Source organism: Chionomys nivalis, chromosome 15 (genome assembly GCF_950005125.1).
Source record: "Chionomys nivalis chromosome 15, mChiNiv1.1, whole genome shotgun sequence".
Lineage (NCBI taxonomy): Eukaryota > Metazoa > Chordata > Mammalia > Rodentia > Cricetidae > Chionomys > Chionomys nivalis.
The window spans coordinates 55,630,922-55,652,929 of record NC_080100.1 but is presented as its reverse complement, the minus strand read 5'-3'; the positions used below and the strand labels follow the sequence as shown (position 1 = coordinate 55,652,929).

The 22,008-nt window shown below is 41.1% G+C and overlaps 1 protein-coding gene across 3 annotated transcripts in view; it reads right to left on the bottom strand.

The window, feature by feature from the left end:
* Vcan (versican) overlaps window positions 1-22,008 on the bottom strand; it is a 98,618-nt gene that overhangs the window by 21,727 nt on the left and 54,883 nt on the right. For 2 of the 3 annotated variants that reach the window (XM_057789528.1, XM_057789529.1), the window contains 5 exons: window positions 14,919-20,150; window positions 11,705-11,818; window positions 11,031-11,144; window positions 5,329-5,487; window positions 4,086-4,168 (listed from right to left, as the gene is read on the bottom strand). In XM_057789528.1, the coding sequence (XP_057645511.1) occupies window positions 4,086-4,168; window positions 5,329-5,487; window positions 11,031-11,144; window positions 11,705-11,818; window positions 14,919-20,150 (5,702 nt within the window). The remainder of the gene's footprint in view (window positions 1-4,085; window positions 4,169-5,328; window positions 5,488-11,030; window positions 11,145-11,704; window positions 11,819-14,918; window positions 20,151-22,008) is intronic. The other variant, XM_057789530.1, reaches the window with a different exon arrangement.

Genomic DNA, 22,008 nt, shown 5'->3' with positions numbered 1-22,008 from the left:
GAAGCCAATAAAATATAGAGATTAATCAGAATCTGAGGAATACAGGCGATTCTGATGACTTAGCCAAACAGAACCACTACCTTAGCACAAGCATATGAACTGAATTAGTCTAGCTATAAAGAACACTCATGTTAAATATGATATGATTATACTGCCAGATTCTTGGAAACAAAGTTTAATTATTTAAATAAAGCAAATCACTGACACTGAGATCTAACTAAAGCTTATTCCCCCTGGATTATACTGATTATTCCTGGCTACCAAATATAGCATGAAAACTAAAAGGTAGTATCAGGTAAATAGCAAGCATTCTTTGTCTTTCTTTCTCTTTTTCTTTTGACACCACTCTCCCTCCCAAGCTGAATAACTCTAATAACTGTCAAACAAAATCTGTGAGATGACGGAAGAGGAGAGAAAGCAGTCTAATACAGAAGCGAGGTCTTTGAAACTGCACGTGGCCAATTCACTTTCCCCAAGTGTAATCGGGTACCATTCTTCCAGAGGAAGATTTGGCCACTGTAAGGACATGTTAAAGTGGAAATCCTTGGACTACACAGCGAAGCAAAGGAAAGTTACTTTAGCCAGTGCCTGCACACATATGGAACCTGTTAAGGAGAAGGGGACTACACAAAGATCTAGGGGGGAGTTCAGGAGACACCTAGGCTGTCTCCGAACGAAGGAGGTTAGAGGAAAGGGTGGATCCAAAGGAAGAAAACTGGGCCAGAGATCAGTCAAATGTAGGCAGGCTGGTGGGCAGCTGTGCACTTCTGGTCCCAAATGTTCAAAGTTAGGGAACACTCCTTAACATGTTTTCATTTCTCTAACACAAAGACTGGATTAAGAAGAAATCAAGGGTGTATCAGTTTGTTCTGGAAGTACTTTGGTCATTTCTTTGATTAACCTTGCTTGTTTACATGATTTATCTTAGTAAAGGCTTGGTCCTCAGACTTTAATGATATGTGGGACTTGCTAAGACTAAGCCTCCAGCTAATGTTCTGTGGTTATCATGTTACATTATTCTGTCTTCCCTTAACAACATCCCAGTAGATATTTCTCTCTTGAAAAAGTGCAATGCTCACCATCTTACTGAATTTAGAGTCAATCTTGAGCATAGAAATGATAATTAGATTAACTTTATAAGATTTTATGACTACGTGAAAAATTTATGGGCACAGATGGGGCAGAAAGATAACTAGAGAGAAAATTTAAGAAAACAGTCGTAAGCTATTATCTTCTGAGCATTGCACAGCAAATATGATCTCAAGGCAGCCATGGTCACCTATACTGGCCCTTCACAAAACTGGGCCTGTCAACAGTCATGCGTACATCCAGGAGGGACTCCAAGCTCTTGGCCTCCCCGATGAACAGCTGGACACAGTCATTGTCTTCATCTGTGTACCCAATGGTGAGCACATCGAGTTCCAATGCATAGTTCTAACCCCAAGGTCACACAGGCCACACTAGTTAAACTCAGTGAGTCACAGAATCAGACAAAAAGATGTGGCAAAGGGGCTAGAGAGGAGGAGGGAAGATGACAGGAGAAAGGGGGAGAAAAGAAAGGACAAGAGTAAGATTGATAAGAACTCACTGTAGCTTTAGATACATAGAAGAGATTGTCAAAGAACATTGAATAAATAAACGCAAAAGCAACAAACACAAACAAAATGAGTTGGTTTGCTTTCGTGTGGAACAAGAGAATAATGATACCGACTGCTCCACCTGTGTACATGTGTCAGACAAGGTACATTCCCTAAGGTGTATGTATGTGGCAGAGAAGGTACACTCCCTAAGATGCTTTTCATACTCCATATGGTTGCCAGAAATAGGTCAGTCTGGTCTTATGGCGCTAGCTTACAGGGCTCAGTAATATAGGGTTTATTCTAGGGGGCTGGAGAGATGGCTCAGTGGTTAAGAGCATTGCCTGCTCTTCCAAAGGTCCTGAGTTCAATTCCCGGCAACCACATGGTGGCTCACAACCATCTGTAAGGAGGTCTGGTGCCCTCTTCTGGCCTCTAGACAGGACAAAAAATCAAAACAAGGTGGCGGGGGTAGTGGCCCAGATCTACCGGACACATGCATTGCCAAGTAAACTTGACCAACTGAGTCTTGAGCATTCCAGTTTCTGTTTGAAAAAGAGCAGCTCACAGGGAATGGCACATTTCTCTGAGGTGTGAGAAGGAAAGTTTTGCAGCAGTTAGACTCGGGCAGGTACTACTGCAACAGAATTCAGTCAGAGAAAGCGCTAAAACCGGAGGCCTGCTCCAACTCATTTTGTTCTGATTTGGTTCTGAAATGTCCCCCACCAGCCCATCGTTTGACTACTTGCTTGTCAGCAGTGCTATTTTCTGGGTGGAGTTTGGGAGCCTTGCAAGTGGAACCTAGCTAGCAGAGTGGGCATTTACAGGTGGGACTTGCAAGGCTACTTATTGCCTGGTCCCTACATTCAGTCACCTGTTTCCAGGGCCGCCATGGTATAAGGACCCATCAATATTCTTTCATTATCAACTATTCTGCACTGTACTGCATTTGTACAATGGCTAAAACTTCTGAAACCAAGAAGCAAAAAAAATCTTCCCTCCCCAAAGTTTTTCCTGTAATATATTTCTGTCACAGGGAAACATTTTTTTTTTTTTTTTTTTTTTTTTTTTTTGCTTAAAGCCTCCATATGAACTTGAATGACAAATAGTGCTAATTTTCCAGTGTGGTGCTGACAGGGAGAGAGCCAGCTGAGCTTTATGTGGAGTTATTCAAATAAAAATTATAGTAAATTATGCTATTTATCCACGGAAAAGGGGGATGAGCCAGAAGAAAGATTGACTTTGGACATAGTACTTAACTCAGGTACAGGCCTCTTAACTGCAGTTTGGGGACGCTGGACAGAGAACTCAACTAACAGGTGAACTCTCTGGTTATCCAAACCCTACCCAGATGTGTGGACTCTCTCGATGGATATCTAGACTCTGTTGTGTGAACTCAGTGGCTATCCAGGCCCAGATGTGTGAACTCAGTGGATAGCTAGAGCCAGATGTGTAGTGAGCCTTAATAGTCCAGACAGGAATCATTGGACAGAGCAGAGATTCCAGAAATAGAGAGGAGTTCCGGACTGATTCCAGAATGACCCTCAGCTTTGCCAAACACAAATCCAGATGATTGGCAAGTAGTAAGTAAAATTTAATCACTTAAGTGATTTATATACAAAACTTAAACCTTAAACTTAAAAATTATATTTTCTGTTATCAAATTTAGAACTTACTTACACTTACTATCCAGCTGAGTGGATCTCCATCTGATGGAATTTCAGAAACACCCAGGACTGCCCGAGAACTACAGCTGCTAGGGGCTTTGCTAAAACACATCTGCCCTGAGGCCTGGGAGAAGGTGTTTAATTATTCTCAAGCGGCTGTTATGCACAGTGGCACTGAGTATGTCCAGTGTGGCCAATCACAGCTGTGCTAGTCCTAAAACACTAGGTTCTCTTGTCCATTCAGATTTAAGAACTTATTATACTACATACTGAGCAGCAGGCCAGTCTGGATTACATAGTGAGCCCCTTCCTAAAAACCAAAACAAACAAAACTAGTGCAGTTTAAGCAGAGTTATAGCCAGAATTGCCAAGTTGTATTTCTTATGGGAAGAAACAGAAATAAGTAATAAATAAAAAAGACTATTCAGCAATAAGGAAAGGGATGAGATTTACAACATTGTAAATTTCCTTATATTAAAAAATGAGCCCTTTTCCTACATAAAAATGAGCCACGCTTTATAGTGGAATTTCATTGCAATTGTGTAAGAAGAGAAAGGTACTTGTCAAAGACTCTCTTGTCTCTCTTATGTTTATTCTTCTCCTTTGATAACCACCTGAAAGCATGGTCCAGCACAATTTTTATGGTCTAGCTATCCCTTTCAACAGAGTTTGCTCTACTCTTCTTCAAGGGTGCCTCTGGGAGAGGGACAAGAAGGCTAGAGGAGCTAGCTGCAAACACTTAGTCATTGTTTCAAGGAGTGCTGCTACCCAGCGCATTGCTCACTCTATAACCCAAACCAGCGCATAGGACGCTGAAGCTTCGTCTCCATCAGCATCTTACCAGTGCGCTGCCATCAGTCCAACGGAAGTCGTGCTCAAACATCTTGTCATTGAGGCCTATCCACTGGTAATCATGACCCACACCTAAGTGACAGAAGACAGATGTTTTACCTCTGTTCCAAAGCACTATTTCAAAAAAATTATTTTCAAGAGTGAGTTATGCATCCTCTTCTCTGTGTTTTTACTTAGCTGTTCATAAATCTTTCTTACTTTATTCTTCTTCCACCCTATGTGCATTACATTTCCAAGCACTCTGAAAAATTAATAGATCAGAGGCAATCATTTCCCTAGGAATCAACCATAATTAAATAATGTTCTTTCTTCACTCATAATAGAAAGCATCTACTTACTTTTCTTGCGAATCTATGCCATTGGCAAAGATTTGGTGACCCACTGAAATACACCAGATTTTGCAGTCTACTCTCACTTGGAAAAAAAAATCTCTTTTCTCCAAATAATAAACATGAAGGTCAAATAGTCCTAAAAATTTACTTTCAAAGACATTTACCATAACATGAGTTGCTAGCTAAAATATCAGGCAGCAGAGTTCAATAAACTCTACCCAGATTACAAATTAACAAAACTATTCCGAAAGGATAGAAGGTGTCGTGAGGATACAACTAACTGAGCATCAAACTATGCTTCATGAGCAAAGTAGTTGACCCTATGCTAGATACACACTTGTTCCCCCTCTTTGCTATGACTTAAGATTAACGCTAGGAAACAGCCCCAGTACTAGATTTTATCCGCTTTCAATCTTCACCTCTCTGTGATCTTGATAGACAGCTCACTTTCTAACATTAGGAGGCCGCTGTAGGAGAATTGGGATGCACAGTTACAATTAGGGTGCTAGTCACAGCTCTGATTTGCAGGATAACCTGCAAATTTTATTCAATATTCAAATATTCAAAACAGAATGATAATGATAACTAAACGTGACAAGAACTATATTGAGCCAGAAGAAATAACCCTCTGTGTGAGGGTACAGGTCAAGTAGCAATTGCTTATGATCCTATCTATAGTTATACCTGTCATTGCTGCTGCACTAAGTAATGGCTTCTTGTACCCTACCTAAAGATATCCTAAAGTGGAGGCGGTAACAGAGTTTATCTTACATAGCTCACAGGTGAGAGACCTCATACTTTGAACAATGACCTAGAAAACTACTTTAAACTGGGATCCAAAGAAAGCTAAGACAGTGGAGAGATGAGTGAGGTTCCAAACAACTGATGTCCGGTACATACGATTCACAAACATCTGTTCCTCGTGAGACAGGATGCTCGTGAGATGGGCACCCTGCAGGCGACACTCCCTCTCAGCAGCATCCCATGTGCGGCGGTGAGCGAAGTACTTGTAGCATTGCCCCTGGAACTTGTGCCAGCCGTAGTCACAGGTCTCCGTGTCTGGGAAGAAACAAGGTCAACGTTTAGCAAACTTATCGATGTCGTACGAACGTGGCTCCTTAGTCCCTGAGTGAAACCAATATCTACTCAGTGTTCCTGAGGAAAATGATTCAAAAGTTTTGATCACAGTGATAAAGACATCATTGTCAAGTAACTGCAACTGATCCCCGTGAAGTGAGTGGCTGTGGACATGTTGGACTGAAAAGGCACTATCTAGTTTCAGCTTCCTTAGTTAAGGACGGTTTTCAAAGGAGAAAAAGCAGCAGAGCAACAGTCCTAAAACCTCTGAGGCTGCAGAGAAACTGACTTACTTGTGACATACTTGCCACTAGCTTCTTTTCAACACACCTTTTCGAAGCAGATGGTTCACTAGAGATGGGATGAAGATTCCCGCTAACAGGGTCATGAACACTGTATTTGTGCAATGACTTCAAAAGTTCTGGAAGAGTTCATTCCCCAGAGAGCTCTCTGGGAGGCCACAGGCTCTTGTCATGTAAGATTTATGAAAAGAAGAAACACCCTGAGCAGACGACTTTGGGAACACAGTTTGGAATGTGTACTTCCTTCCTCCAAAGAGGAACAACTGGGAAATTCTGACGCAAACGCACCAAGCTTTTGAGTTAATTAAAAGTAAAACAACCAAGCCCTTTTATGATCTATACTGAAATCATTTTGATCTTTGTAAAATGTATCTCAAAAATACATTGAAATAGTTCCATGCTAAAAAAAAAAAAAACTGAAAAAAAAAGCTGCAGCATTAACAGAATTTTAGACACAAAGGAGAACCTTCTTGAAATCCAAATTAAATTGACTTTCCCATCATTTTACCAATTCATAGATTAAAAAACACCACCTTCCAATGCTTGCTTTATATGCTGCCCATGGTAGCCCCACTGGAACTCAACCCCCCTACCTCTGGTCTAATTGATTCCTCTTAGTGCAGTTTTGAGATTTTCATCCTTAGGGATTTAAATTCCTCCCCTGACTTCAGCGTTTCCAGTCACAGTTTGCAAGGGATGTGGCTCATCTCTGCAAACAGTCACAGGTCCGATTTACTCCCTTAGGTCTGTTGCAGGCAGCGGCCAACTTACTGTTCTGGATAATGTGCGCTGGAAGGTTGCCTTGTGATACTGTTTGGACCTCCTAATTCTCATAGAAAGGATGCATAACACAGCCATGTGCTTCAGATAAAGTGGCTGGCAGAACCCCCAAAGGAAGTCAATTTTGGTCGGTTAGATATTAGTTTGCCTTTTGGGAAAAATTCACTTGAAAGAATTCAGTAATGGGGGGGGGGTCAGGGGAAAAAAATCAATTTCCATGAATGAGGTTCCCTATTACAGGAAGAGCTGGAAACCACTTAGAACACTTTTCCTGCCAAAATCCGTACTGCAAGACTGTAACTGTACAGCTTGCCTTAACCTTGCAGTTCACCATTTATACTAAGATAAGGCACACAGCATTAGGCTCCAAATTTCTGATTAATGCACCGGGAAATTAATCTGGGCAAACTTTCTTATCTTCCATAAACTGAGTGATGTCAGTTTGACTTTCTTTTTCTGTCTTTTATCATTAAAGTGGACTGTCAATAACTATGTTTTTCTTTTCCACAAAACCAAAGTCATAAAATTCAAGCGCTTGACCACGCCAGCCATTCACAGTTTGGTTGTGCCTAACCCTCTAGAGGTCCGTGTGCTGGAGACCAGTCCCTGATATCGGGCTGCCGTTAGGTTCTAGGGCAGACATGAACCTGAATGGAAGGGGAGTGGGCTAAGGGGCCCAACCTGGTGACGCTGATACTTTGGGGGATCTTAAGGTAGGATGCTATAGAAAGAGCAAGTCTGCCCCTCTTAGGTCTCTAGTTTTGTTTCTCTTTTTAACTCTACCCTCTTCATGAGATTAGTTTATTTTCTAGTCCTCCATCGTGTCATGGTATGGCAAGTAGGCCCCGTCAGAGACCAGATAGATGGAGCTACCCTGTTTTGAACTTTTAGCCTTCATAATTAGAAATTAAATAAACCCCTTTCCTTTATTATATTATTATTATTATCATAGTAGTTAGCGTCAGGAAGTCTGTTACAGCACAACATAATAGACAAATGCCTTCCTTAGGTAATAGTGCATGGAGTCTTATAAGAAGATGGGCCCAAATATTAAGGAGCCAAGTTTTTATTAATACCACGGTAGGAGAATTTACCACCGGCAGTATCTAAGTAAAACATAGCCCCTATCAAAAATCATAGATAGAACTAGGAATTGAGCCTAGGGTCATAGCATGCTAGGCAAGTGCTCTACCATTGAGCTATAACCTTCATCCTTCCTTTATTTTTTTTTTTTTTGCTGAAATGACATCTCACTAAATTGGCCAAATAGCCCTTGAACTTGCAATCCTCTTACTCAACTTCACAAGTAAGTGTGATCTTGAATATGTCCCACAAACACTTGCTAAGCCACAGTTGTCTGAGAGCTATAAATATCTAGATGAAGACCACTTAGTAGAATTAAGACACTTCTGTTTCTGTCAAGTCAAAATCCATTTTTATCTCTTTAATTTCTAATATTCATGAATTCAACTGTTGTGTGATGGAGGAGTTACAAAATTAAGGAGCACCTCCCAGCATATATTTCCATGGCACATTTAAGAATTGCTCTTGGGCACCTCAGTGGGAGGCAGAGGCAGGCCAATCTCTGTGAGTTTAAGTGCAGCCTGTTCTACAAAGGGAATTCCAGGACAGTCAGGGTTGTTATACAGAAAAAAACAATCTTGTAAAACAAACAAACAAAAAATAAAAAACAAATTTCTCTTGTTGTTTTTCCCACTTTATCTAAAAAATTATGTGAATCTTGGTATTTTGTTGTTGTTGTTTTTCTGCTTTTTTATTTGTTTGTTTGTTTTTTGATTTGCTAGACCAGGTTTCTCTGTGTTGTTTTGGAGCCTGTCCAGGAACTAGTTCTTGTAGACCAGGCTGGCCTTGAACTCACAGAGAGCTGCCTGCCTCTACCTCCCAAGTGATGGGATTAAAGGTGTGCACCACTACCACCCAGCTTCTGTTTTTATTTTTTAAAGGCAACACTTTGAAGTATTTTTAGTCCCCACCCCCACCCCTTTCAACATTTGGCATCAAACCCAGAGCTTTGCACATGCTGGGCAAGCATTCTACCTCTGAGATCTGGCAGAGGTCCGCACACTAGTTGCTCTCTTAAAAACCCATCACCCATCACGATAGATGGATATCGTCTGCCTCACGGTCCTTACTGCACAGAAGTTACAACACAAAGACCTGGCAACTCCTGCTCATAAGGGCAGGGGCTGAAGAGTCACTCTTAAAACTACTCCATAAACATCTGTCCCATAGGCTGTGGAGGTGACGTTTTCTGCACTTCTGAACCAGAGAGGCTAAATTTTAAAGCCACTGTCAACACCTCGACCCCTTGCCTCAGCAATCTGTCATTGACTTCACAGCAAGCTGTCTGTGCCTGTTTCTCTACTATTCCAGAAGCTCTTCCTAGAGTTTGTGATCATTCACCAAAATATGTCCCCTGCCCAAAGTTCCTGAGACTTAAGCAGTTACTCATGCAGGGCAAAGGTCAGCTGAGGAAACAATGACACAGTCACAGGCCCCTTGGACAGAAAGTCGTTTGACAACAGCGCTGCTGTTAATGAAGAAAACATTTGTTCTTAGGCAACCTGAAAAGAAGAGAGAAAAATGTTCCTCTGCCGGGCGGTGAATGGGAGGCGTACAGCTGTGCTAGTAAACAGCTGGGTAGACAGTCAGAAGCAAATAAAGGCAGCGAAGTTAGGCTTGCTGGAGAGGAAACAGAGACTCCTGAATGTCGGGTGGCCCCATTAACTAAGAAGCAATCTGTCTAGTTTCAAAGCAAAGAGGAGAGTAAGGAGGCCCAAAGTCCCTTCATGGAATCTGTTCCCAAATAACCTATTAGATGCTCATCAAGTAAGATCTCTGTCTTTGGGGGGTTGCTTTGGATGCAAGAAGATATTGGAAAACTTTGGGCTTTAGAGGTAAGCTGCTCAGGCTCATCAGCTTGAATGCGTCACTTGTCCTCTCTTAGCCACAGTTCCTAACCCAACGCAAAGTTGTTAGCACTCAGAAAATCATAGCACTTTGATGCAACCATTTTCCCTGATTCACCAAGATCAGTAAGTGGACCCTGTTTAAAGGTTTATCTTTAGGGCTGCAGTATCAAGACAAGTGCTCAACAAATACTTGGTCAGTTACTGTCTGCTTTTGTTTTACTTGTTCCCCGTATTGGAAACTGCATGTTGGTAATCATTTCAATGCACTCGAGTGTTTAAGTGTCTTCCCCTTTTGGTGTTTGTGTAGTAATATGTTTCTTATTCTTACTTTAAGAGTATGAGCTTGGACCAGGTGGTGGTGGTGCACGCCTTCAGTCCTGGCACTTGGGAGGCAGAAGCAGGTGGATCTCTGTGAGTTCCTAGCAAGCCTGGCTACAGAGTGAGTTCTAAGACAGCCAGAACTAAATACACAGGGAAACCCTGTCTCTAAAAACTAAACCAAATGAACAAACAACAACAGAAAGATTTTCTCCTCCACATGTATGATGTGGTACCTAAAGGCACAAAATAATAAATAAATGTCCAAAAAAAAAATCTTGGTCTGTTTTCATATGTAAACTCTGATGATGACAATTTTTAAAAGAGAAAACAAATCTTTAAAATGTAGCCATTAGCCTTCCCCTACAACAGTAACTTCAGTCCAGATGACGTTGGGCTTACTCTTGCTTTCTTATAGTGACCGTCTAGATTAATGTCACAAAGTGGGAGAGTGCCCGATGTGTCTGGATGTCTAGTACATTTCCACTTTGCTTTGTAGAATGGAAGCTCAGCACTGAGCATTCTTATCAAAGCCAAAGCACTGCACAGCTTTTAGCAGAGGAAACCGGCCTTCTGAAGGTCAGTGTGCTGAGCCTGTAGTTCATTTCTGAACAATGAAGTAAGCAGGGTTACCACTAACCACCTGAAACACACTGTGAGTTTGGCCATAATGGGAGATTCGGAGGCTTTCTTTCATTCAGGAAACCCAGATGTTCTTCGATGGAATAGGTTCCTGGAAGCAGCTGTGCATCCTCTCCCACAAAGCAGGTGGCAGGCCACAGCTAATGTAACACACTGTAACCATGCGTCAATGCATTCTCTAGCTATGGCAGAAGCCCCAGCATTTCAAATGCTTATGGGGATTAAAATTCAGGCAATCCATTAGTCCTGATATACATACTGGTCATGAAATGATAAATGACTTGTGTTCCCAGAAATAATACTTATACGTATTTCTTTAATGACCAGATATCCTTAAGTTCACTTCAGCATGCCCATTATGACTCCAGCATATCAACAATACAAGCAATCCAGTCCACTCTGTAGTTTATATGTTTGGGGCTAGTCACATCCAGGGAACCCAACGTAACCCGTGAATTTTCCCAATACAAAGCATATAGACCAAGTCCCAAAATTAACACCATTAGCGTTCATCACAAACAATGATATAAAATGCTATATTAGCTCTTACCTTGTTCACACAGGGCACCAACATAGCTTGGAAGGCAGAGGCACCGAAATGTGTTAAAACCGTCCACACACGTGGCTCCATTTCGGCAAGGGTTAGAATGGCATTCATCAAAATCTGAAATAAAATTTTAAGCGTGAATAAAGAGGGCAAAAATGTGCTATTAAGAGAGATTGCTAGATAAGACTCATGATGGCAGCTAAATTTAATTCTCATATTTTATAAAAAGTAATTCGTGTAAGTTCATTATACTATATTTTGGTCAATGTTACACACACTCAAAAAATTCCATTTTTAAATATGAAATTCTCTTTTATGAATGTTTCTTTGATGAGACTGGAAACCCTAAAATAATTTCAAAAATATCCGGAGTAAGGTGTTTCCATTGTTAAATGGTGAATCCAGTGAGCCCTGAAAGTAATAAAGAATCTCACATCTGGTGGTGGAGCTTCAGTTAGTGCAGATGTTCACAAAAAGACAGAGATGGCCTTGTGAAGCCTGGATCGGTATAGACTGGATCGACAGAACCATCAAAAGCCTGATTAATTAACTTATTTAATATACATTTTGCTTATACACAGGTTTCTCTGAAACTGCGGATGGAGTCCATAGGACACCTTCTCTCCCATTATAGCTGCCAGAAAAGTACCATGGCTCCTCATCCAAGAGCATCTTACCCAGTTCACACTGGTCTCCACTGAACCCAGGAACACAGGTGCACACATAGGAAGTCTCCGTAGGATAGCAAGTGCCTCCATTGAGGCATGGGTTTGTTTTGCAGTGATCAGGTCCTATCATGTTCAAGAAAAATGAAAACGATTAGCCTCCCCTCTAGGGTTAAAATGTGTTTTAGCACAAAACATCACTTACTTCTACCATAACAATAAGCTTTGCTGCAGCAGTGTAGAGATACTGTATATAAAATTAAGTTTACTCTGGAGTGTTTCTTGGCATTATCACTAATTGTTACAAATTCCATCTATTCATTTCTAGGATTCAATCATTACTACTTGCAAACAATACATTATACCCCAACTGGCCACTAATATATTCTATGGCAGATTTAGTTGGCATGATAATGGCATTGATTTTAGTTAAGAATGATTACATGTATGTGCACAGTGAATGGAAATGTATTCTTTTAAACGATGTTAGTTCATGTGAAATGGCTGGGAACACAGAACATGCATTCTTTTAGCAGGTTGGCTTGTTACCAGTGTTTGAATTACTATTGCCTTTTACCAATTAATGCTCAGAAACTGTCTTCGAAAGTGTGCACTGAAGTTTCTTCTGCTACATTAACGTGCCTTTCCAAAAACATGCTCCAATGCACTCCTTTAAACTATACTTGAAGAAAAGCAACACAGGCATTAAACTCTACTGTATAAAAACAACCCCAAACCACAAAACACTCACTTAAGACGAAGCCCCAAATTTTATTACAGTTTTCTTAATAAAACATAAGTAGAACTAAGCCTCCTAGAAGATGGATGAAAAGGCAAACCCATAAATTTTCAGTGAAATACAGTAGTTTAAGGTGCGTTTTCTAAGTATAAATACTTCATACCTCTGAAGCATGTATTTTATTCTGTTACTTTGTTATGCAATATGGATACATGTATTTTTATTAAAAATTTGAATATTATTTCAGAAATACTTAATTCTTAAAATGTCCAAGGATCCAGTTGAAGTTCAAAAGCTTTACAAAACAATCGAAATAAAAGAGATGTTCTATGGACACAACCGTGTTTCAGAAATCTTGCCTCCCCCAAACCCTGAAACGACTGCACGCGAAAGGGTGTGTAACTTCTGAAGAATCTCTGGCTATAGCAGTAACATGACCCATTCCCAGGTAAGAAGCTCAGACTCAACCTTCCTTACAACTAACTAAAATGTGGACAACGGCAGGTTCTGAGGAGTCTACACATTCATTCAGAACCTGGACAACTACAAGGGCCTGGCGAGTCTACACACATCCGTTATTCAAATTGGGTAATCTCAGATGCTTACTCAGTTTCTCTAATTTTTTTTTTTTTTTTGCTTTTTCTAAAGTACTTTCTCTTGTATTTTCAAGGCTAAAAATTTCCCCATAGTCTTGGTTTGCCACATAGTAAAGTACACTGCCTACACTGAACAGAATTCAGCTGACACTTACGTGGCCATGCCTGTGGCACTGTGACACGCTTTTACTCCTATCATAGACACAAGACACCACAGTGAGGTCATGTGGCAAGTCTGGTGGGAAAGGAGCTTTTCCTGTAAACTTGAATAAGTTCTGGTGAAAAGACAAGTTTGCTTTTCAGTATCTCATTCTTCCCTACATACTCTGGGAAAGCTGACCCTGAAACAGATAAGTTGGGCACTCCCACACAAGCTGCTGTCTACAGAACTGCAGTACAGAAGGGGTTGAGTCTCAGTAAATAGTGTGGTTTGGAAAATGCAGAGGTTCCCTTTCATCTGCTAATTATTTCCACTTCTTTAAGTGCATTTCAGTTCACTGATGAAACAATAAATATTAGCCAGATCACTAGATTATTATTATGTATTTAATATAGTTATACACCAAAGTATTCCCAGTGTCAACTACCTTGAATTAATTTTATTCACAAAATACTCCAACGATAAGCCCTTTATGAAAGTCCCAAGCTTCTGATAAAGGCATTCTTCTGATTCCCGAAGCAGAATATTTCTCACAGTAATATTAATATGACTAGAAGAATAATTCTAATAGCCATGACCTAAAGTACAGGATTTAAGATGAGACATGTTTTCAGCAAACACAACCCTCAAAATTCTGTGTCTCCTCCCTCCCTCCCTTGCTTTCTTTCTAGGTAGTGATGGTGGTTATTTGTGTTTCATTATGATTAGAATGTTAAATAATAACATTCTAAGAACAAACAATAAGAGCTGACTTTGCAAAATTTTTAGACTAGATTAAAAAAAGATTACTTCTATTAAGTAAATATTCTGTTTTTGGTTTACATATTATTAAATATCGGTTGTTAATTTTATGCTGTACTGAAAATCAATAAAAGGGCAGTAAAAAGACCATGGACATCAGCATACGATTGTTTTGTCAAATCCCATTTTTTGCCATGGTGTGGCTGTGCATCCTTGGGCAAATTACTGACCCTTTCTGAATACCTATGTCTGATCCTTTTACATTGAGTTCATGTAAGAGGATGAGTTCCAAGGCATTTTGTGAAGATTAAATGAAATGATCTATATGAAGTAGTATCAAATTTATGTCTTTATAGTCAGTATACAAATAAGAATTCTCAAGAGGCAGAAGTAAGCACATACTGAATACACTATGACTAGGAACTAAGTGAGAGTCGTGTGAACTATTTCAAGCAAGGAAATCACACTAGAGTACAAACTGTCATAGCTCACTCCAACCACAAGGCACTTGTAAGAAACAGTTAACTATTCTCAAATGTTAAAGACCTGACCGATTATGGTGCTGCCATAATAGCGTCATTGAAGGCAGGGGGTTTTAAAAGAAAAGCCTGTTCTTCCCTCATTTTTACTGCTATGATATATGATTGTAGGACACAAGACAATATTTCAGCTGTGGATAAAAACACATTGAATTTTAGACCATTATTTCACTTTATCTATAACTGTATATTACAACTGTATGTTGCCTGTGAGACGCATAAAAAATGCAAAGTATGTTTGTAAAATACAGAAGTGTCCATACTTACATTCATTGCCTCAAGTTATGACTCACTACTGTGGCTTGGCCTGAACAATATAAAAGTCTCTATGAATTTGACATTGCACAGAACCTATATACATATATATGTGTATATATACATACATGCATAGGTAAGAATCAAGGGACTGTTCCAAGCCTTGGAAACAGATGTATCAATGTTGACATCTTACCTGGTAGATAAACTGCTGTGCCTTCCACGGATTCTTCATTAATGCCAATCAGGAAAGCGGTTTCATTAGAATTGTCCAGAACGGAAAATGGTGTTACTGAACGTGGAATATTTCGATCCAGAGTGCTGGCTGTTGCCTGAATGCTGCGATCAAGAATTGTTTTTGACCCTTCCTTTTCAGATGCTGTTATTACGGAGTTTTCGTCAATTAACGATGTGTATGTTTCACGGTTAATTTCCAAAGGAGGAAAGGTGGGCTCCTCAGGCTTTTGTGGGATGGGCTGAGGTACCATACCTGTCTCAACCCTGAAAGCCAGAGAAGCAGAAGAAGATTGCGGCTGCTGTGTGACACCTACCAACTCAATGTCATCTGCAGCTGTCATGACAGGTTCACTCTCTGGTGTTTTGGCACTGGGGGGCATTCCAAATGTTTCTCCTGGAAGCTGATTGTTGGCTTTGTTTAGGTAATCTTGTGATAGCTCAGTTTCCTCTTCAACAGTCGGTTCAGTGGGAGAAATTTCCAGCTCTACTAGTAATGTAGGCTTTCTTTCATCTTCCGAACTATTGAATGTAGGGTCAGGAGACAAGAATAGAGGCTCAGTTCTGGAAACGTCCTCTTCGCCAGATGGCTTGATGGTTGCTTCAATATTAGCACGGACTTCCTTAAAGGTGTCGTCTAGCGGTCTTTGGGATGAGGCAGCACTAGAACCTGGCTGAGCCCTTGTGTGGGAAACCTCTGGGTATTCGGAGACTCCACTGTCTGTGTAGACAGGGAAGGGAGAAGGTGGTGTCTGGGGAGCCAACTCTGCCAAGGGGAAAACTGCAGCTGTTGTCTCAGTGTAATGTGTGGAGTCAGGCGCCTCCGTCACTTCAGGGGTTTCTGTTAAATGCTGAGTGCTACCAATACGTACAAAAGCAGGGGGACCGGTCAGTGACTTCCCTGCTCCTGAGAAGAATTCTAGCCGGAAAGAAGGACCTCCATGTTTCTTTTCCTTATATTCTTCCCGTGTCCTTTCCAAATGACCCAGGGTTGAAACTACTTCACTTTGGTCTGCAATTGCTTGGCTGTCAGACAGTGTGCTTGATTCAAATATATCATCCAGAGATACTGCTTCAATTTTGGGTTTTTCAGTCTCTGGACTGACTGTGGTTAGTTGACTAGGAATGTGCAAGGTGGACACTGTGGGAAAGAAAGCATCTACTTCTGTTTCTCTGCTAGAAACTGGGATTCCAGTTGCAAAGTTAAAACCTGTGTGTTCTGCCTGCCTCCCATCCTGAGAACTTCCAGACTCAATGGAGACCGCTTGAGTGGAGCCAGCAAGAAGTGCATCACCAGAGCCCTCAAATGCTTCCTCGGTAGTAGAAAGGTTAGCAGCTGCCTCATGTTTCTCTTGGCCTTGAAGGATTTCTTCATTACCGCCATGGGAGCCCAATGGCATCTCTGGATCTAGGTCAGTTTGTATTCCCGGGATGTACTCATATACAGGTTTAATGTGATCAATGTCTATAATGACATTTTTATCTGATGTCAGCTCAGGCAGAATTTCAACAATGGCACTCTCAGTAATTGTTAATCCTAAATCCTTACTATCCTCTTTGTCTAGATCTATAATAATGCTTTCAGTGGTTTTTCTTCTGTTAGGCTTCAAGGTAGAGCCTTCAAATCTGATATGGTCTTGGAAACCATCTGCAATACTTTCTGTGAGACTCTCATATGGCACTGTGCTGGGCAGCGTGCTGGCTGAATACAGGGAATTCTCATTGTACTCTGAGTGATGCAATATTATTGCTGAAGCTGTTGGTCCATCAGTAGTGCCGACCTCATTCCTTGACTCTTCTGGATGCTTTTCCAGGAATCCATCAGATGCAAATGTGCTGTCTCCTTGATTGGTTCTCTGAGTAGGTCCAGAGGTGTACATTAAATCACGAGCATCCACTTCTCCAGATCCTTCTCCAGAATTTACATAAAAGAAATCAGGTTGTTTTGATGCTGATGCAACAAATGCTTTGGTCATTTCGATCCTGTAAGTTTGATCCAGAAAAGCAGTGGAAGAGGTCATTGCTGCTTCAGTTTCTGATGCTGAAGAATTCTCACTAGTGATCTGTCCAGTTACGGTATGTGGTGTATGAGTCTGGGTTTCTTCTTCCCACATGAGGGTCTGATCTGGAGAATGTTCCATGTCTATGTGCTTGGTGAAAGGAAGAGGTTCAGTAGTAAGTCCTTCTGGTCCAGCATCACTCAAAGTTGTGCTGGGTGCTTCCGTACTTTCTTGAGAAATGTTGCCTGTTTTGGAAATGAGTATTCTAACTTCATCTGTCCCATTTTCTATTATTTCATTGTCTTCTACTTTATCAGTTAAAATGTTTGTTCCTAAAATACCCGTGTGAGATGTCTCGGGATACAACGTACTAATGATCTGCTCCACTTCAGTCAAAGTCACTAATGCTGTAGGTAGCGGGGGCAAGGACTCCCCTGATCCCAGTCCAGAGAATGAGAGATCAGTATTTGACTCTTTAATTGTTGACTTCATACTCTTTTCAAAGAGTTGTGTACTTTCTTCTTGATTTGAGGTATCCATGACTACACCTCTAGCTGGTACAGACTCAGTCACTAAAGCAGTAATTAGAAAAGAATGTGGCTTCTCAGTAGTCTCGGGATGAGTAGTATATGATTCTGAGCCTTTAATCCCTGGACCTGGGGTAGACTGATGAGCTGTGGCCATGTCTTCCTCCCCCATTTCCTCATTAGTGTCGTATGATGTCTTTGTTGTTAACAGAGAGTGCTCTGATGTTTGGAGTTTATCTTCAGTAAGCGTTTGGGATTCCAAAATTATTTGTTCTGGTGCAAGAGATCCATGGAGAGATTCAAAAGTCTTTTGTTCTTGAGCTTTTTCCTTGGGTGCCCTTTCCCTTTCAACTGCTTGTTTTACAGTATTGACTTCCTGTGTAGACCATAATTTGGTTGGATCCATTGTTTGAGGAAAGTCCGCTGACATTGTGGTATTTACCTTTATGTCCTTGCTTTCTGTCAGCTCTACAGTATTTCCAGTGTCTGCTGTCGGCAAAGCAGTGGATCTTTTCTCTGCTTCTGTCACAGCACCGACTTCTTGAAAACCTTCATCAAGATACTGAGACTCTGTACTAGGAAAACTGTCCACAACAAGGGGAAGCACTGGACCGACAGAGCTCCTGACTGAGGTCAGCTGCTCACCTGAGCCCTCAGCTGAGGCAATAAACTCTTCCCAGGGGAAGGCTGAGGTGCTGGCTGTGGAACTGCTGAGTCCTTTGGAGGCAGGCACTAGGTAGATGTCTTCTGAGGTAGGTGGTATAGATGATGGAGTCTGTGTATCTCTAACTTGCTTGTTCTCAGAGCCTTCTGTCCCCAATCTTTCCTCTCTCATTGTTGGATAAGACACTGTTGACTGTTCACTAAAGTCACCGCTAAAATCTCCTCCGAAAGGAAAGGCTGTAGAAAAGTCCCTTACTTCTGCCGGGAAGCTTGGCTTTCCTGGAACTTCTGAAGTGGGTGTTTCCTTAGATGCTTGGTTCATAACTTCACCAACTCCTCTGTCCAATACAGGACTCAGAGCTAACCCTGTTGGCTCAGAGGGGAACGAAGTTTCCACATTGGGAAACAGTGTACTAGGTGATTCTTTTCTGACTTGGGTTTCAGACTCTGAATTTAATAAAAATGAAGCAATGGTAGATTCTGGATCAGCGCCAGCATCTCCTGAGCCTTGTTCTATAGAAAAAGAGGAAGGCCATCCTGAGAGAGTGGTCAGCACTCCCTCCACCTGGGGCTGGCTGCTACTACTAAGCTTAAAGGGCTGTGACTCCAAATTGACCAAACCACTTGTTTCTCTAAAAGCAAGAGTAGAATTTGCCGTTTCCTTTTCAGACTGGATGGGTGTTGTCTCTGGCACGAAACTTTCCCAGGTAGCTGAATCACTAGGCGCAGCTACATTTGGGCTTCCTAATTCTGGAGGGAAAATTAAGTGTTCTGACCTCTGTGTTGGTGATTGGACTTCAACGATGGGGGCTGCATTTGTCGTTTCCTCTTTGTCTTCTTCTCTTTTCCTTCCTTCAAAAGGTGTACTGGAAACCCACTCAGAAGCAGCTGTTTGGATTCCAAATTGTGTAGGCCTTCCATCTACAGAAGGAAGCTCTGAATCCAAAGGAGTGGTGGTTTCAGGAATATATAAATGGCTGTCTGTGATCATTATCTTACTTTTATCCAAAGGGATGAGTGTATCTGTAGGATTTCCCTGTGGTAAATCAGTTACCATGGAGAAGACTTTATTTTTATATTCTTCTACTTCCCCGGACCCTTCAGTAATAGGGGTTAAAAAACTCCCTGAGAACTCTACAGTTTGTTTAGGTGTTATATCGACCAAGTTTTCCACGGTAGAAAAGGAATCATCCGTCTGCTGGATTCCTGTTAGGGTAATTGGTTTCTCCTCCAAGATGTTTACTGACACAGAACTTGAAAGAGTATTAGAGGTAGACAGGGTAGGACTTTGTCCTGCCTCTTTGCCCGTTGCTACTTCTGTAGCTCCAGAGAAGATGGTTTTTTGAGATACTTGGTCAATGGCACCCTCTCCTGAAGACTCTTGAGAAAATAAAGGTATAGGCTTAGGCTGCTCAGGTTCAGAATTTTCAAGGTTTGGACTGCTCTCTGTGATAGACTCTGACCATTTGGTGGCTTTATCCTCGTGGAGTGAGATTGTAGGTAAAATATCAGGTTCACCACTTGAAAAGTGTTCTGGTGTTTCAGGGTAGGCCTCAGGTTTCCACGTGATTTCTAACAATTCGGTGGTGGCTTCTTTAGATTTGTTCAACTGTGTGGCAGTTGCCAGTTCTGTCTCTGCTATGATAAACTGATGGGTATCACCTGCAGAACTGTCTGAGAAATTAGGAGAAGGTGCAACACTTTCATACTGGCCACGCCTAGCTTCTGCAGCTTCCAGGTCCTTGGGCACCGTGGTGACAAGCTGCTTCCCGTTGATGTACTGCACTGAGGGCGTAGTTGTGACATCCGTTGCATTTGCACAGTCCTCCTCTCCTTCTTCCTCGTCCTCAGTGTGATATATGTCTATTTCAAAGGAATCTGGCAACTCTGGTAAAATTTCAGCAAACAGGTCATGCAGTGGATCTGTTTCTTCACTGCATGGCTCATCTTCTTTAGGCTCTGAATCTACTGGGTGACCATTCACAACCATATCACTCATTCGACCTGAAAAAAACAAAGAGTTTTCACAATACTTAAATGGAAGATTTGGCACGGCATGACAGAAGACAGGGCGGCTCACACTCATACACACGGAAAAGAAGGTTCTGAATCTTTACAAGTCAAGTGAGATCACCCTGCTGCAAATGCTTCTTGCTCTTCAAATTTGCTGCTGTATAATTATAATAAGAAGAAAAATTCCATTTTAAAAGTGTAAGAACAAATCACCAAAACACATCGATACGCTTAATATGACAACAGAATTTTTAAAAGGAAAAGAGAAATCACAAAGACATTTTGGTCCTGAAATGCACAATTGATGACACTGCTGTGAGCTGCAAGAATAAAAAAAAAGTTGAAATTAAGACCTTTTCACCAGATCATACATAAAAACAATTGGTCTTTGTTGCATACATCAAAAAAAGATCAGTCTCTGTTCAGTAAGAAAGGAGAAAAGATTCCTTCTGGCCTCTTCATTCCCCCCAAGTGTCTATTTTTAGACAAGTAAAGTTTGTTTCTGTCACATTTATAATGCAATGGTCACCTGTATTCACTGAAGCAATGAGAGAGGAGCCTGAGCACATCAAAACCAGGACTCCCTGGATGGGAAGAACTGGTACAGGCCTTTCTCTGAGAAGACCAGGAGGAGCCTTTCACTCCTGTACAACACTGTCTTTTATAATATACGCCGGGACCAGATTGATTTTACTCTTTGCTACTGACATTTTCACCAACGACAATCTCAATGTTGCATGCAAATATTCTAATTACATATTTTAAGGCATACATATCACCATTCTTTGAACTAAATATCACATGGCACCAAATACTAAGCCCGGCTGACTTTTCTGCTGACAGAAGTACAAAACTTCCAGCCTAGGGTTCTAAGAAATGAGAGAAACTGAAGCTCCAGCCATACCAGAATGATATTCAGTCATCTGGGACAGAGTCCTGCTACTGCGGCTACCCTCTTTCCAGTGTCATCGCGGGCAAAACGGTGCCTGCAGAGGTGCAGGGCATGGAAGATACACAGGCCGCACCAGGCCTCCACCTGCCCAGAGGAATGCCGCTGGAGAATTAGCTTTCCCTGACACACGGATGTAGGAAAAACTTCCACGGAGGGAACAACTACGGCGGAGCCAACTCTGCCACTGCAAACCCATCTCTAAGGAAGAAAAAGATTCCTTTCCTGCTGGATTGCTCCTCTTCTAAGCTCCTTTTTTCCATACACGAGGCATAAATGTTCAATCTCCATCCATCCTTACCTATACACTCAGATTGCATTTATTCAAGCTAAGGCATATGGGCATTCAAATGATTAAACATTATTAATAATAATTATTATTAGATCCATGCACAATTCTGGTGACTATAAAAGCATAAAACAACTAAAAGCTATTTTTGGTACAGGTATTGCAACTAATCTTTAACACCAAGTTGAAGAAAGCAATTAAATACCTAGCCTTTGACCAAAGCATCATTAAAACGATGTCTCTCCAATATTAGTTGTTACTATAATCTTACAGTGGTCACTGTAAGCTTTAAAAGAAGATATGATACAAACTTCAGATAGTTCGAATGAAGATACACTTTGTCCTATGAGAAGGGAAACATAAAGACAGTGTTCAAAGCATATGAAAGACACAATTGAGAGGCCTCTGCACATGAGTTTCTTTTAATATAATGTCAATAATTTAATCATTCAACAAATAGTTCCTTATCATCAATACTATCCGAATATAGTTAAATAAGGCCAGATTAAGTTATGATTTCAGCATACAGCTATGAAAATTTAAGTAGAGTTTCAAAAAGTGCCTGTCTTAAATGGCTTCCATTCTCATGAACTTCATTTTGTCTTGTTTTC